Below are 12488 nucleotides of genomic sequence, written 5' to 3'. Positions count from 1 at the left end.
GGAGCGCGATCTCTTCTAAGTGGCGAGCACGGGGTGTCACCATGCACACCTTCTCTGTGGTCTCACCTGCCGCTATCACGATCTGCATTGCTTGCACATCATGCATGTTCTGGGAAACTGTTCCCTTGCCTCGACCCTTGGCTAGGGAATGATCGTCTGACAACCTCATCCTCCGTGCTCGTACCTCTTGAAAGCCTTAAGCAAGCCTTCCTGATCTTTCGGCGATGTCCCCCTTTCGGCGATCTCTGACCACCTGGTCTCCCATAACTCACATACGACGGATATGACGTAAGCCTGGTGACCGCCGGTTACACATACTAGAGATCGGAGAACGCCAAGCCATCACTTGGCGACTACACAGACTTCCCGATGTACTTCCCTTCTGTCAGCCAGGTGTCCCGCTCAACACGCCTATATTATCGCTTGCTGCCACGTCATCACTCTCGACTACCTGGTCGGTACACAAGCCCCCCAGTCTTAAGCTGAGACTTGACTAGCGAAAAGACTGAGAGGTCACGTCATCGTCGATCTACGTGGCGCTGGTTCGGATTTCCGTACGTCCGTACCCTCTGCCTTTCTGACGCTCCACCAAACCCCCTTTTTCTAATCGCGCGACACGTGGCTTCATCAACAGTCGTCTTCAGCTGTCGTTTGCGCTTCCGAAAACGTACGAAAAACCCTTAAAGCCTTTGCGCTTCCACTGCTCCATCATCTTTCTTCACTCTCAAGCGTTCTAAGTATTTTCTCTGCGAACCACGAAGCTTCTCGTCACTCTCAATCTCCAACTTTCTTCAACACTCATCCGATCATAAAAAGGTAACCCTTTTACTCCTTCTATGGATATTTGCTGCATTTTAATTGGTTTGCATCATCCATTATCTGTCTGAAGCATAGGTTGTGGGCTGTTTTTTCCTTTTCTCCTTTTCTCGTAACCTAAGGCTTCGTTCTTCGTAACGTTTATCCCAGCGAACCCTTATTCGTTCGCTTCGTCTTCTTCGTCCTCAATCGAGTCGCTCTCTATATCATCATTTCATCCCTTTCTTTTTCCTTTGCAGTTCCTTCGATGGCTCACACGAAGTCCACCGCGAACCCTCCTCCTTCATCGCGAAACCCTCCACCCCAAGCGCGTAGGGTTGCCCCTGGGCAAATCCTCCACCACGAGCCTCTGGTGCTCCTTCTAATCAGGCTGAGAGGCCTGCTTCTTCTCATGCCAACCCTACTCAGGCAACCCCGTCGGTCGCCGGAGGAGCCTCCCTACCTCCATAAGACTACAAGGAACTCTACCCTTGGGCCACCCCAACCTTGCTAAAAGAGATTTCTTCGATAAACACGGAGTTGGGCGTGCACCGACTAAGGAAAGGGGACCAATCCGACCTCTCATTCCACAAGGAGCACGATAGCAAAATGGCCGTGCTGCCCTGCTTCCCAGGTGAACCGATTTGCGCAGATGATAAAGGGAACAACGGCGAGTTGTTCTGCTTTATCTATGCCACCTTCTTCAAGAAAGTGAAGCTCAGGCTTCCTTTTACCCGCTTCGAGAGAGAGCTACTAACAGAGCTCAACGTCGCCCCTGCCCAGCTTCATCCCAACAGCTGGGCATTCGTGAGGGCGTTCCAAATCATGTGTGCCCACTTGGGGCTGCCAGCTTCAGTCGACGTCTTCCTGTTTCTGTTCGAGGCTAGAATCCTGGAGATCTCTGGGTTAGCTTAAACGGGATTCCTGGGAGGTCAATCCTCTCGATCTTCCAGCAATCTTACAAAGACTGGAAAGGAAAGTTCGTCAAGGTGCGCCCAAACAAGCAAGACCCCTCACTGCTCGACGGCTTCCCCTTGTATTGGGTACACAAGGGGAACAAAGACTCCAAAGAAAGCTTCAGGAGGCCAAGGAGTCCTGACAACATGGGGGAGTTGGACAAGGACCTTTGCCTCTTCTGGAAGAGTGTAGCTGCCGCCAACATCACCTTTCCCACCGCCTCAATCATCTCCTTCAGTTCTTCGAGGGCCAACTTGAAGCTCACATAGGTTAGCCCTTACCTCAACACCAAGACTTTTGTTTTGTGTTGGAACTAACTTAGCGTTTCTACCATTCCATCCTTTGGCGTTCTGCTTGTTCTGTATTGGTCTTGATTTTTAATCCATGTGCTACTTGCTTGCGTTATTTCTGCGTGCATATACTTGCATATCCTGCTTCTGCTTTGGGGCCTACTCATTTATTTTCTACCCTGTGCAGACTTCATGTTGGGAAAAGGTAAACTGGCTGAACTGAGGGCGATCGCCCGATCTCACAAGCTGGTGGCGGGCTCCCAAACCGTGCCCAACTCGGTGGTGGAGATCGCCGTTGCTCAAGGCAAGACTCCTCCTCAAGGTCCAACTCCTTCGGGGGCACTACCCGCCCCACAAAGAAAAAAGCTAGTCCTGAGGAAACCCAAGAGGAAAGCTCCTCAAGTGGTGCAGGAGGAAGAAGAGGATGATGAGGCGACTGAGGATGGCCTCGTCACCAAGAGAACAAGGGCGGCTCCCTCTTCACCACATGCACTCCCAACACCAACACCGCCCTCAGCTCCAGCTCCAACACAACCAGTCCAAGCAACACCCTTGGCTGCCGCACCCCCCGTGGTTGAAAGCAGCGACCCTAACTTCAAAGAGAACCCTCCAAGCGCCTCCACACCGTTCGTATCTGCTGGAGAGGGTCCTCCTTCTACCACGTCCATTGTTGGGGCCGCACCAAGAGGAGATGAGGGCGCCCATAACTCGCCGATTTTGATAACAAATTCTCCGACCTCACCACCACACCAAGAAGCCCCCCTTGCCCTTTAAACTCAAGAGGGTGGTGGTGAAAGTCAGCACCAAGCTCCCCCAGCACCTCCTCCAGCAACAACTTCAAGCCTCTCACCCTCCATCGAAGAGATCTTGGGGCCCTTTACCGCTAAACTGAAGATGATGGCGGAGGATCTCCCCTTGATTGTATCGAAGGCTGTGAAGGACTCCAACAAGAAGCTCCAAGATGAGAATTCCGCGCTGAAGGATTCGAACCGCCTGATAAGGATTGAGGCGGAAAAGCTTTCTTGTAACCTGATGATGGCGGAGATCGACCATTCAAGGCTGGAGGACGCCATGGACGCTGAGCTAAGGGGCGCGCGCAAGGAGGCCTCCGATTTGCGCCAAAAACTGCACCTCCAAGCTCAAGAGAAGATCGAGTTGGAGAGCAAACTGGTCCCTTACAGGCTCAAGGTGGCCAACTTGGAGGCTACAATGAACGCAGATGTGACCAAGGTGGAAAACCTTGAAAAAAGGTCAGCAGATCGGGAGGTTCTCCTCGGGAAGGTCGAAAAGGAGAGGGACGACACCATGGCTGAGATCGCTGCAGAGCTGGCCCAGGCTCGGGACGAAGGCAAAAAGGTTGTTGAAGACCTTGCTCGAGCTCGCGAGGAAACTGAAGAGTTGAAGAAACAAGCACAAGAGCTCGAGCAAAGCACTGCTCAAGTCCTCATCGCCGGCTTTGACGCCGCTCTGGAGCAAGTCGCATGTCAATACCCCGAGCTCGACCTCTCCATGGTATCGATCTGCAACGAGGTGGTGGATGGGAAGATTGTTCCTTCTGAAGATTAGCTGCACTCTTCCATCACCTTTTTCCTTGTAAAAACTTTATATGTAATTCCTCTGCTTATGTACTTGATCACATTCGTGTTCAAACTTGAATAGCCACTCTTGTATAACTTTTAATGCTGGAAAGCTGTTTTCTGATACTTCTCTTTGAATACTTCTTACTCGCTGTGTGGTTAATCAATATAACCGGTGAGACTTGCTTAAACAAATTAACTCAACGATTCCTCGGGCTTAACCGTTCACTCACTGCTTTGAACTTGAACAAACTGTTAATCTTATAACAATTTATCAAACTGTTAACTCAAAGTAAAACTTGAGCAACTATTAACTCTCAAACGATGACATTTAATACAACTTGCAAACTTAAGGCAATAAACCTCAACATAAGCTACTTACTAGGCAACAGGTTTTAACTTAAACTGGTATCACAATACAGTTTACTTGATCTGCCCGGCAAGGTTAGCCTTTACTCCCGTTATCGCCCAGAATTCTTCTGATCGCCGTAGGGTTCTGGCGACGTGAACTTTCTTTGCCTTCATAACTTGACTATTGTTCCCTCATCTGGGGGGTAGAGGCGCCTTTCGGATCCTTCTCTACCTCCCTGAGTTTCAGAACAATGAGCTGGATAGCGAGTTGTTCTCTTTGAACCTACCTTAGCTATCCTTTTAACTTCTTTCACCCTTCACACCATACCTGAACTCGTTCAAGACGAGAAGGATTTTATCTGTCTTCACACCGCCTACAAGCGTGGAAGCTTTCTCTGGTCTTACTAAGTTAATATTGATGTTTCACTTAAAGGGGGAAAGGCGTTTTCCTTCCCTTCCCGCCGTTTAAGGTCACGAACACCCCTGACTTTTCAGTTCATCTTGCCTGAACTCACTCTGAGGTGAGAAGGACTTTTTCTGGTGCCTCAACTTGCCCAGGGCGTACATCTCCTCCCCCTGGATGCACTGAGGACTTTTAACCTTGCCTCTATCTGCTTGTGCAGAGAGGTCTTTCAATCTGTTCTCGCCTGCGCTCGCGCAAGGCGAGGAGGACTTCTTTCATTCTCACCTGCGCTCGCTCAAGGGCGAGGAGGACTTCATCTTGCCTGAACTCGCTCAAAGGCGAGAAGGACTTTTTCTTGCCTGAACTCACTCGGAGGTGAGAAGGACTTTTTCTTGCCTGCACTCGCTCAAAGTCGAGGAGGACTTTATCTTGCCTGCACTCGCTCAAAGTCGAGGAGGACTTTATCTTGCCTGCACTCCCTCAAAGTCGAGGAGGACTTTATCTTGCCTGAACTCGCTCAAAGGCGAGAAGGACTTTTTCTCTTTCTCGCCTTCGCTCGCTCATAGGCGAGGAGGTCTTTTATTCTTTCTTGCCTCAAGACGCACGAGAACGTTGAGGTCTTTAATCATCACTGGTGCCTCCGATCGCCGAAAGACGATGAGGACTTTAAAACTTTAACTACTGCCGCCGATCGCCGAAAGGCGATGGGGACTTTAAAACTTTTAACTGGTGCCGCCAATCGCCGAAAGACGATGGGGACTGATCCTGCCCGTTGACCGGAACGCTGGAAACTGCCTCGTCAAAGGATCGACGTGCGCATCGCTTCGAACCTCCGTTCCTCTTCGAGATCCACCTCAAGAATCCTGCAAAGAAACAGAGCGGCGCCGCTGCGGCCGATCGCACTCCAACGCCCAAGTCAGTGACGGTATCACCAAATACTAAGAGAACAAGAACCGTGCAAATCCTCTCTCACAGTAAGCTCTAGAACTCGCAAGCGTAAAGAGTATAATCTGAACGTGCGTACCTCAGAAAGTTCGTTGAGAACTCTTATATACCTGGTTGTTTTCTCTCTCCTGGCAGTTACAGTCCTGGACACGTGGCTCGCATCCAGTCGTACACATGCCATCATCTGGAGCCTCCTTGACTTGGCGCTGCTTCTACTCTCATTTTGGCTAAGTTACTTATGCATGGTACTGCCCAGTGCATAGCTAACTTGGGAGTGCGATCTGTACTGGAATTGGCGAGTTAGGGTGTCCTCATACACCTTCCCTGTGGTCTCGCCGGCCGCCTTCATAATCTGCTTCTCCTTCATCTTTGGCGATGTGCTTGCTCTGGCGATCTCCAACCGCTTGGTCGCCTGAGTTTACATCTGGCGACTTCATCTTTAACCCGGTGATCGCCTATTCTGATATGCTGGAGATCGGAACACGCCAACTTAATAACTGGCGGCTTCACGAACCCCCCGACTTCCTTCCCTTCTGCCAGCCTGGCGCCTTGCCAACACGCCTATACTGTAGCAGGATGCCACGTCATCACTCCCGACTACCAGGGTGGTACACAAGCCCCCAGTCTTAAGCGAAGACTTGTCTAGCGAAAAGACTGAAAGAGTCACGTCAACACCGGTCTACATGGCACTGACGCAGAATTCCAAACGGTTGTACCTTCTGCTTTTCTGACGCTCCACCAAACCCCTCACCCATCGCTCGACACGTGGCTTCATCAACGGCTCTCTTCAGTTGCCGTTTGCGCTTCCTAAACCCATTTCGAAAAAACCCTTAAACCCATTTTCACTCAACACTGTTCCATCACTTTCCCTCGCATTCACGAACGCTCTAACTTTCTTCTGCGAAAAACTCTCAGCGCTCTCCAGCATTCTGAATCACCATCAACCTTCATCGTCTTCCTGATCATCAAAAGGTACCTACTTTCCTTCTTCTGCTGGTTTTCCTTGCATTTTAACCGATTCGCATCATCCTGTAACTGCCTGGTGCATACGCTGTGGGTTGCTTTTCCATTTCTCCTTCTGCGTAACTTAGGGCTTCGTCAATCGTCGCAACGAACCTACATTCGTTCGTTTTTCACCTTCCTTCTATGATCGAGTCAGCCTCTGTAACCCCTGATCATTTTTACTTTTCTTCTTCCTTTGCAGCTGCAACCATGACTCGCACAAAGATCACCCCGAATCCTCCTCCTTCATCACGAAACCCCCCTTCACAAGCACACGACCCACCACGAGTTCGTGGCGCTTCATCTTCGCAGGCTGAGAGGCCTGCGTCTTCCCGCCCTAACCTGGCCCAGGCGACTCCACCTATCGCCGGAGGAGCCCCTGTTCCCTTGCCAGACTTCAAAACCCTGTATCCTTGGGCCAACTCGACCCTTCTGAAGGAGACATCTTCTGTGAACACCGCTGGAGCAGTTTTGCGGCTGACAAAGGGGGATGAGCCTAACCAGACGTTTCATAAGGAGCACGATGAGAAAATGACAGTGCTACCTTGCCCCCCGATCTGCCCGTTTGTGCTGATGACAAGGTGAGTGCTGACGGGCCCTTCTGCTTCGTCTACACAACCTTATTCAAGAAGGTGAAGCTCAAGTTCCCTTTCACCCGTTTCGAAAGGGAGCTCCTTACCGAGCTCAACATCGCCGCCGCCCAGCTCCATCCCAACAGCTGGGCGTTTGTGCGAGCGTTCGAAGTGATGTGCGACCATCTGGGGTTGCTCGCATCAGTGGACGTGTTCCTATTCCTCTTCGAAGCCAAGCACCCAGGAGACCGCCTGTGGGTTAGCTTGAATGCAATTGCTGGGAGGTCAATCTTTGCCATCTTCCAGCAGTCCTATAAAGACTGGAAAGGGAGATTCGTTCAAGTGCGCGCTAATGACAAGGACGCCTCCCTTCTCGACGGCTTCCCCTTGTACTGGGTGGACAAGGGGAAGAAAGAGTCCAAGAGCTGCTTCAGGAGACCCAGAAGTCCTGACAGCATGGGAGCATTGGACAGAGATCTCTGTCTCTTCTGGAAAAGGGTGGCGGACGCCAACATTACTTTCCTTACCACCACCTTGATCTGCTTCGAATTCTACGAAGACCAACTAGAAATTCGAATAGGTTAGAACATTAAAAACTGTTGTTTTAATACTGCTTCTGTTTAGCTGTTTCTGGGCGTCTTGTGCGTTATGCGCAAGACTTTGGTTTTATCTTTCCTGCACATATCATCTGCTTTGCTGGTACTACCTTATGCACTTATTTTTTCCTTGAGTTAACCCATGCATTTTCGTTCCATGCAGATAACATGTTGGGCAAAGGCATGCTCGCTGAACTGAAGGCGCTCGCCCGAAACCACGGGTTGGCGACGGGTTCTCAAACGGTGCCCAACTCGGTGGTGGAGACAGCCATCGTCCACGGGCGATCGCCACCCAAGGAACCTGCCCAACGCAAGAAATTGGTCCTCAAGAGACCTAAAAGGAAAGCCCCTCAGGTGATCCACGAGGAAGAGGAAGAAGATGACGAGGCCACCGAAGACGGTTTGGTCTCAAAGAGGAAGAGGGTGGCACCTTCTTCACCGCCTGCTCCACCCCCTCTTCCAACCTCAACACCTCCATCGACGCCTGCTCCTCCTCCATCATCGCCACCCCCACAGGCTCCTGCCTCACCAGTCCAAGCGGTCCCACTGGCCACTGCGCCACCTGCAGTTGAGGCCCAAGAGCCAAACTTCATGGAGGACCCCCCAAGCGCCTCTACACCATATGTGTCAACTGGAGGGGGTCCCCCTTCAAACGCCTCAGCTGCAGAAGTTGCTCCAATCGGGGATGAGGTTGCTCATACCTCTCCGATTCTGATCACCGAATCCCCGATTCCGTCGCCACGCCAAGAAGCGCCTACTGAAGAACCCGCTAAGGAAAGTGGCGACGAGAACCAACAACAGGCTCACCTGGTGCCTCTCCAAGCAGCAAACCTCCCTTTGGAGGTCACAAGGATGTGGGAGCCTCTATCTGCTAAGCTGAAGACCATAGCAGAAGATATCCCGGCGATCATAACCAGAGCTGTGGAGAGCTCAACCAGGAGGCTCCAAGACGACCTCTTCAACCTCAAAACCGAAAACAGCACCATAAGGGTCGAGGTGGAGAAGTTGTCTTTCAACCTGACGCTCGCGGAAATCGAACACTCCCGAGTGGAGGATGCAATGAACACCGAGCTCAGGCTGGCGCGCAAGGAGGCCACTGACCTTCGCCACAAGGTGCATCAACTTGCTCAAGAGAAGGTCGAACTGGAGAGCAAGATTGTGCCTCTTCGCGTCAGGGTGGTTGACCTGGAGGCTCTCATGAAAGCTGACGCCGCTAAGGTGCAGAAATTGGAGCAGAGGTCAGTCGACCGAGAGAAATTCCTCGGGCAAGTGGAAAAGGCAAGGGACGACGCCATAGCCGATCTCGCCGAGGCCAACGCAGAGAAGGGAAAGGTGGCTGCTGAATTGGCCCAAGCACAAGCGAAATCCAAGAAGGTTACTGAAGACCTTCTCCAGGCTCAAGAGACCAATGAACAACTCAAGAAACAGGTTGAAGAGCTGGAGCAACAGAATAAAGAGCTGAAAGAGCAAACTGAAGACCTCAAGAAGCGGATTGAGGAGCTCCAGAAGCAGATTGAAGAACTCAAGCTAAACTCTGCTCAAATTCTGGCTGCTGGATTCGAAGCTGTGCGGGAACAATTTGCTTGCCTATTCCCCGACCTGGATCTCAGCATGGTGTCGCTGAACAATGAAGTGGTGGATGGAAAAGTCGTTCCTGCTGAAGACTAATCAACTCTTCTTCATCTGCTACCTTCGTGCTTTCCCTTGTATTATAACTTGTAATAAACTTTATGTCCCCTCGTACATATGTTCTGAACTGTTATTCACTGCTATCTGTTAATGACAAAGGTCTACGTTTTTCCTTTTATAACTTCTTCACTCGCTTCAACTTTCCTTGCTTGTTTAATATCAAAGAAAAGACTTAGGAAAACTGTAGGTACGACCTTTGACTTAACTGCTTCGGATCACTTCAGCCCTAAGCAACAAACACTTAACAATTCGTAATCTTAAGGCAATTAACCTTATTGTAAAAATATCCCTCAAGCAATGAACTGTAACTCAGTTACTGGCTTAAACACCGCTCCACTCGACCTGCTTCATCAAATAGGTCTTTTAAGCTTCTCGCCGCCGTTTGAACTCTTCCTGATCGCCAAAGACTCTTGGTGATATCAGCTTCTTTCTAGCCTCATGCTTTGGCCATTGTTTCTTTATCTGGGGGTAGAAACGCCTTTTGGGATCCTTCTTTACCTCCCTGAACTTCAGAACGAAAGACCGGGTGACTAGGCGTTCTCTTCGAACCTACCTTAACCACCTTCCAAACTTCTTCCACCCTCTGCACCATACCTGAACTCGTTCGAGACGAGAAGGATTTTATCTTGCCTAAGCTCGCATGTAGGCGAGAAGGTCTTTCAACTCGCCTGAACTCGCTCGTCGGCGAGAAGGTCTTTAACTTGCCTGAACTCGCTCATCGGCGAGAAGGTCTTTAACTCGCCTGAACTCGCTCATCGACGAGAAGGTCTTTAACTTGCCTCTACATTGCCCCAGGGTTACATCTTCTCGCCCCAGAAACACGGAGGACTTTTTGCTGGTGCCTCTACATTGCCCCAGGGGTTACATCTTCTCGCCCCCAGAAACACGGAGGACTTTTTACTGGTGCCTCTACGTTGCCCCAGGGGTTACATCTTCTCGCCCCCAGAAACACTGAGGACTTTTCACTGGTGCCTCTACATTGCCCCAGGGGTTACATCTTCTCGCCCCCAGAAACACTGAGGACTTTTCACTCTTCCTCGCCTGCACTCGCTCGACGGCGAGGAGGTCTTTATCTGGTGCCTCCGATCGCCGAAAAACGATGAGGACTTTAAAACTTTAACTGGTGCCTCCAATCGCCGAAAAACGATGAGGACTTAAAACTTTAACTGGTGCCTCCAATCGCCGAAAAACGATGAGGACTTAAAAACTTTAACCGGTGCCTCCAATCGCCGAAAAACGATGAGGACTTAAAAACTTTAACTGATGCCTCCAATCGCCGAAAAACGATGAGGACTTAAAACTTTTTAGAAAGCATGCGATACATCTTTACTTGCCTTAAATCACGTATAAGTGACAAGGTCTTTCTTCAAAACCTTTTGGAAAATAGCAAACATGCAATCTGAAAACGTCTTATACTTCGAAAACTCTTCTTTTATTGGGTGGCCTCGTTAAAAACCCTCCTTAGGGAAAAAAGAGTGCCCCCTTCAAACTGTTTCATCAGAGACATTGTAATATGACTTTTGTGTTTGTCTTTACTTACAAAGCTCTTAACTATAGTACAACTTCAGGTGCGTGGCGTTCCAGGTGCGAGGAATCGCCCCTCCTTCCAGCGTCTCTAAGCGGTAGGCGCCGTTCCCGAGCGCCTCGGTTATTCTGAACGGTCCAGTCCACTTGGGTGACAGCTTATTCTCCATCTCGTACTGGTGGGCTTTTCTCATCACCAGGTCGCCCTCTCTAAACTGCCTTTGCATCACCTTGGAGTTATACCTTCGTTCAATCCTTCTCTTCACCGCCTCAGCTTTCAGTCTCGCCTCTTCCCTGACCTCATCCAGTAGATCCAGGTTTAGCCTCCTCTCTTCATTCGAGTCTTCCTCTACGAAGTTCTGGAATCTCGGCGAGCTCTCCTGGATCTCCACTGGAATCATGGCATCACACCCATAGACCAAGCTGAACGGGGTCTCATGGGTTCCTGACTGCTCGGTGGTGTGGTACGCCCAGACTATACGGGGTACCTCCTCAGCCCAACTTCCCTTGGCTTTCTCAAGCCTTCTCTTCAAACCTCTCAACAACACCCGATTGGCTGACTCCACCTGGCCATTCGTCTGAGGGTGCTCGACGGATGCGAACACTTGTTGAATTCCCAGCCCTTCGCAAAGCTTCTTCAACAGGTGACTTGCAAACTGAGTCCCGTTGTCCGACACCAGGCGCTTGGGCACACCAAACCGGCACACAATATTCTTCCATACGAAACCTTCGATCTTGTGTGCGGTGATCTGGGCCACTGGTTCTGCTTCGATCCACTTGGTGAAATATTCAATCGCCACCACCAAGTACTTCATCTGCCTGATCGCCAGCGGGAAAGGTCCCAGGATGTCGATTCCCCAGGTATGAAACGGCCAAGGGCTATAGATCGACTTCAACTCCTCGGGAGGCGCCTTATGCCAATCGGCATGCTGCTGGCATTGTTTGCAACACTGGGCATACTTCTTGCAATCTTCTCTCATCGATGGCCAGTACTAGCCTGCACGGAGAGTCCTCGCGGCCAGAGCTCGACCCCCAACGTGGCTTCCGCATATACCCTCGTGGAGCTCTGCCATGATCCTCCTGCACTTCTCGCCGTGTACGCATTCCAGGAGTGGGTGAGTGAACCCAAACCTGTACAGATCGCCATTAATCAATGTGTACTTGCTGGAATTTTTCTTTACCTTCCTAGCTTCTGTCGAATCCAGTGGGAGGAGGCCATCTGCCAGGCACCGCTTGTACTGGGTTATCCAGGTGTCTGGCTCATGGATGGCACATACCTGCGCCATATTCACCTTCTCTCCTCGACATGCTCTAATTCTCGGCGATCTCAGAGTTTCTTACGTCAAGGACTTATGGCTTCTCGCTGCTTTCTCCGTCGACTTGCTTATCTGAAGGACCAGGTGATCTGCTACAAATGCCCTTGGCGTCTTCAGAGTTTCTTGAATCACCGTCCTCTGCCTACCCCCCTTGCCTGAGCTGGCGAGCTTAGCAAGCAAGTCAGCTCGGGCATTCTGCTCTCTGGGCACATGTACTACTTCAAAGGAGGCAAAGGAACTCTTCAATTCCTGCACATACGCCAAGTAAGCCGCCATTTGTGGATCTTTAGCCTGGAACTCGCCTGTTACTTGCCCCGTGACTAGCAGCGAGTCACTCTTAGCCATCAGCACCCTAGCTCCCATCTCCTTGGCCAGCAAAATTCCGGCGATCAGCGCCTCATACTCTGCTTGATTGTTACTGGCTTTGAAGGCAAATCTCAAAGATTGTTCGATCAGCACGCCGTTGGGTCC

At 50.7% G+C, this 12488-nt stretch overlaps 1 protein-coding gene across 1 annotated transcript; it reads left to right on the top strand.

The window, feature by feature from the left end:
- The first annotated feature begins 2939 nt into the window (after positions 1-2939).
- On the top strand, positions 2940-3608 carry LOC137805626 (filament-like plant protein 1). Its single transcript, XM_068605570.1, has one exon. It carries the CDS (start codon positions 2940-2942, stop codon positions 3606-3608), a length of 669 nt encoding a protein of 222 aa, XP_068461671.1.
- The last annotated feature ends 8880 nt before the right edge of the window (positions 3609-12488 follow it).

The sequence above is a fragment of the Phaseolus vulgaris genome, chromosome 11 (genome assembly GCF_000499845.2).
Source record: "Phaseolus vulgaris cultivar G19833 chromosome 11, P. vulgaris v2.0, whole genome shotgun sequence".
NCBI lineage: Eukaryota > Viridiplantae > Streptophyta > Magnoliopsida > Fabales > Fabaceae > Phaseolus > Phaseolus vulgaris.
This window is presented reverse-complemented; position numbering and strand designations above follow the sequence as displayed.

Excerpts from the sequence above, each read along its gene's own strand:
- LOC137805626 (XM_068605570.1), top strand. The coding sequence starts at position 2,940 with ATGGCGGAGGATCTCCCCTTGATTGTATCGAAGGCTGTGAAGGACTCC.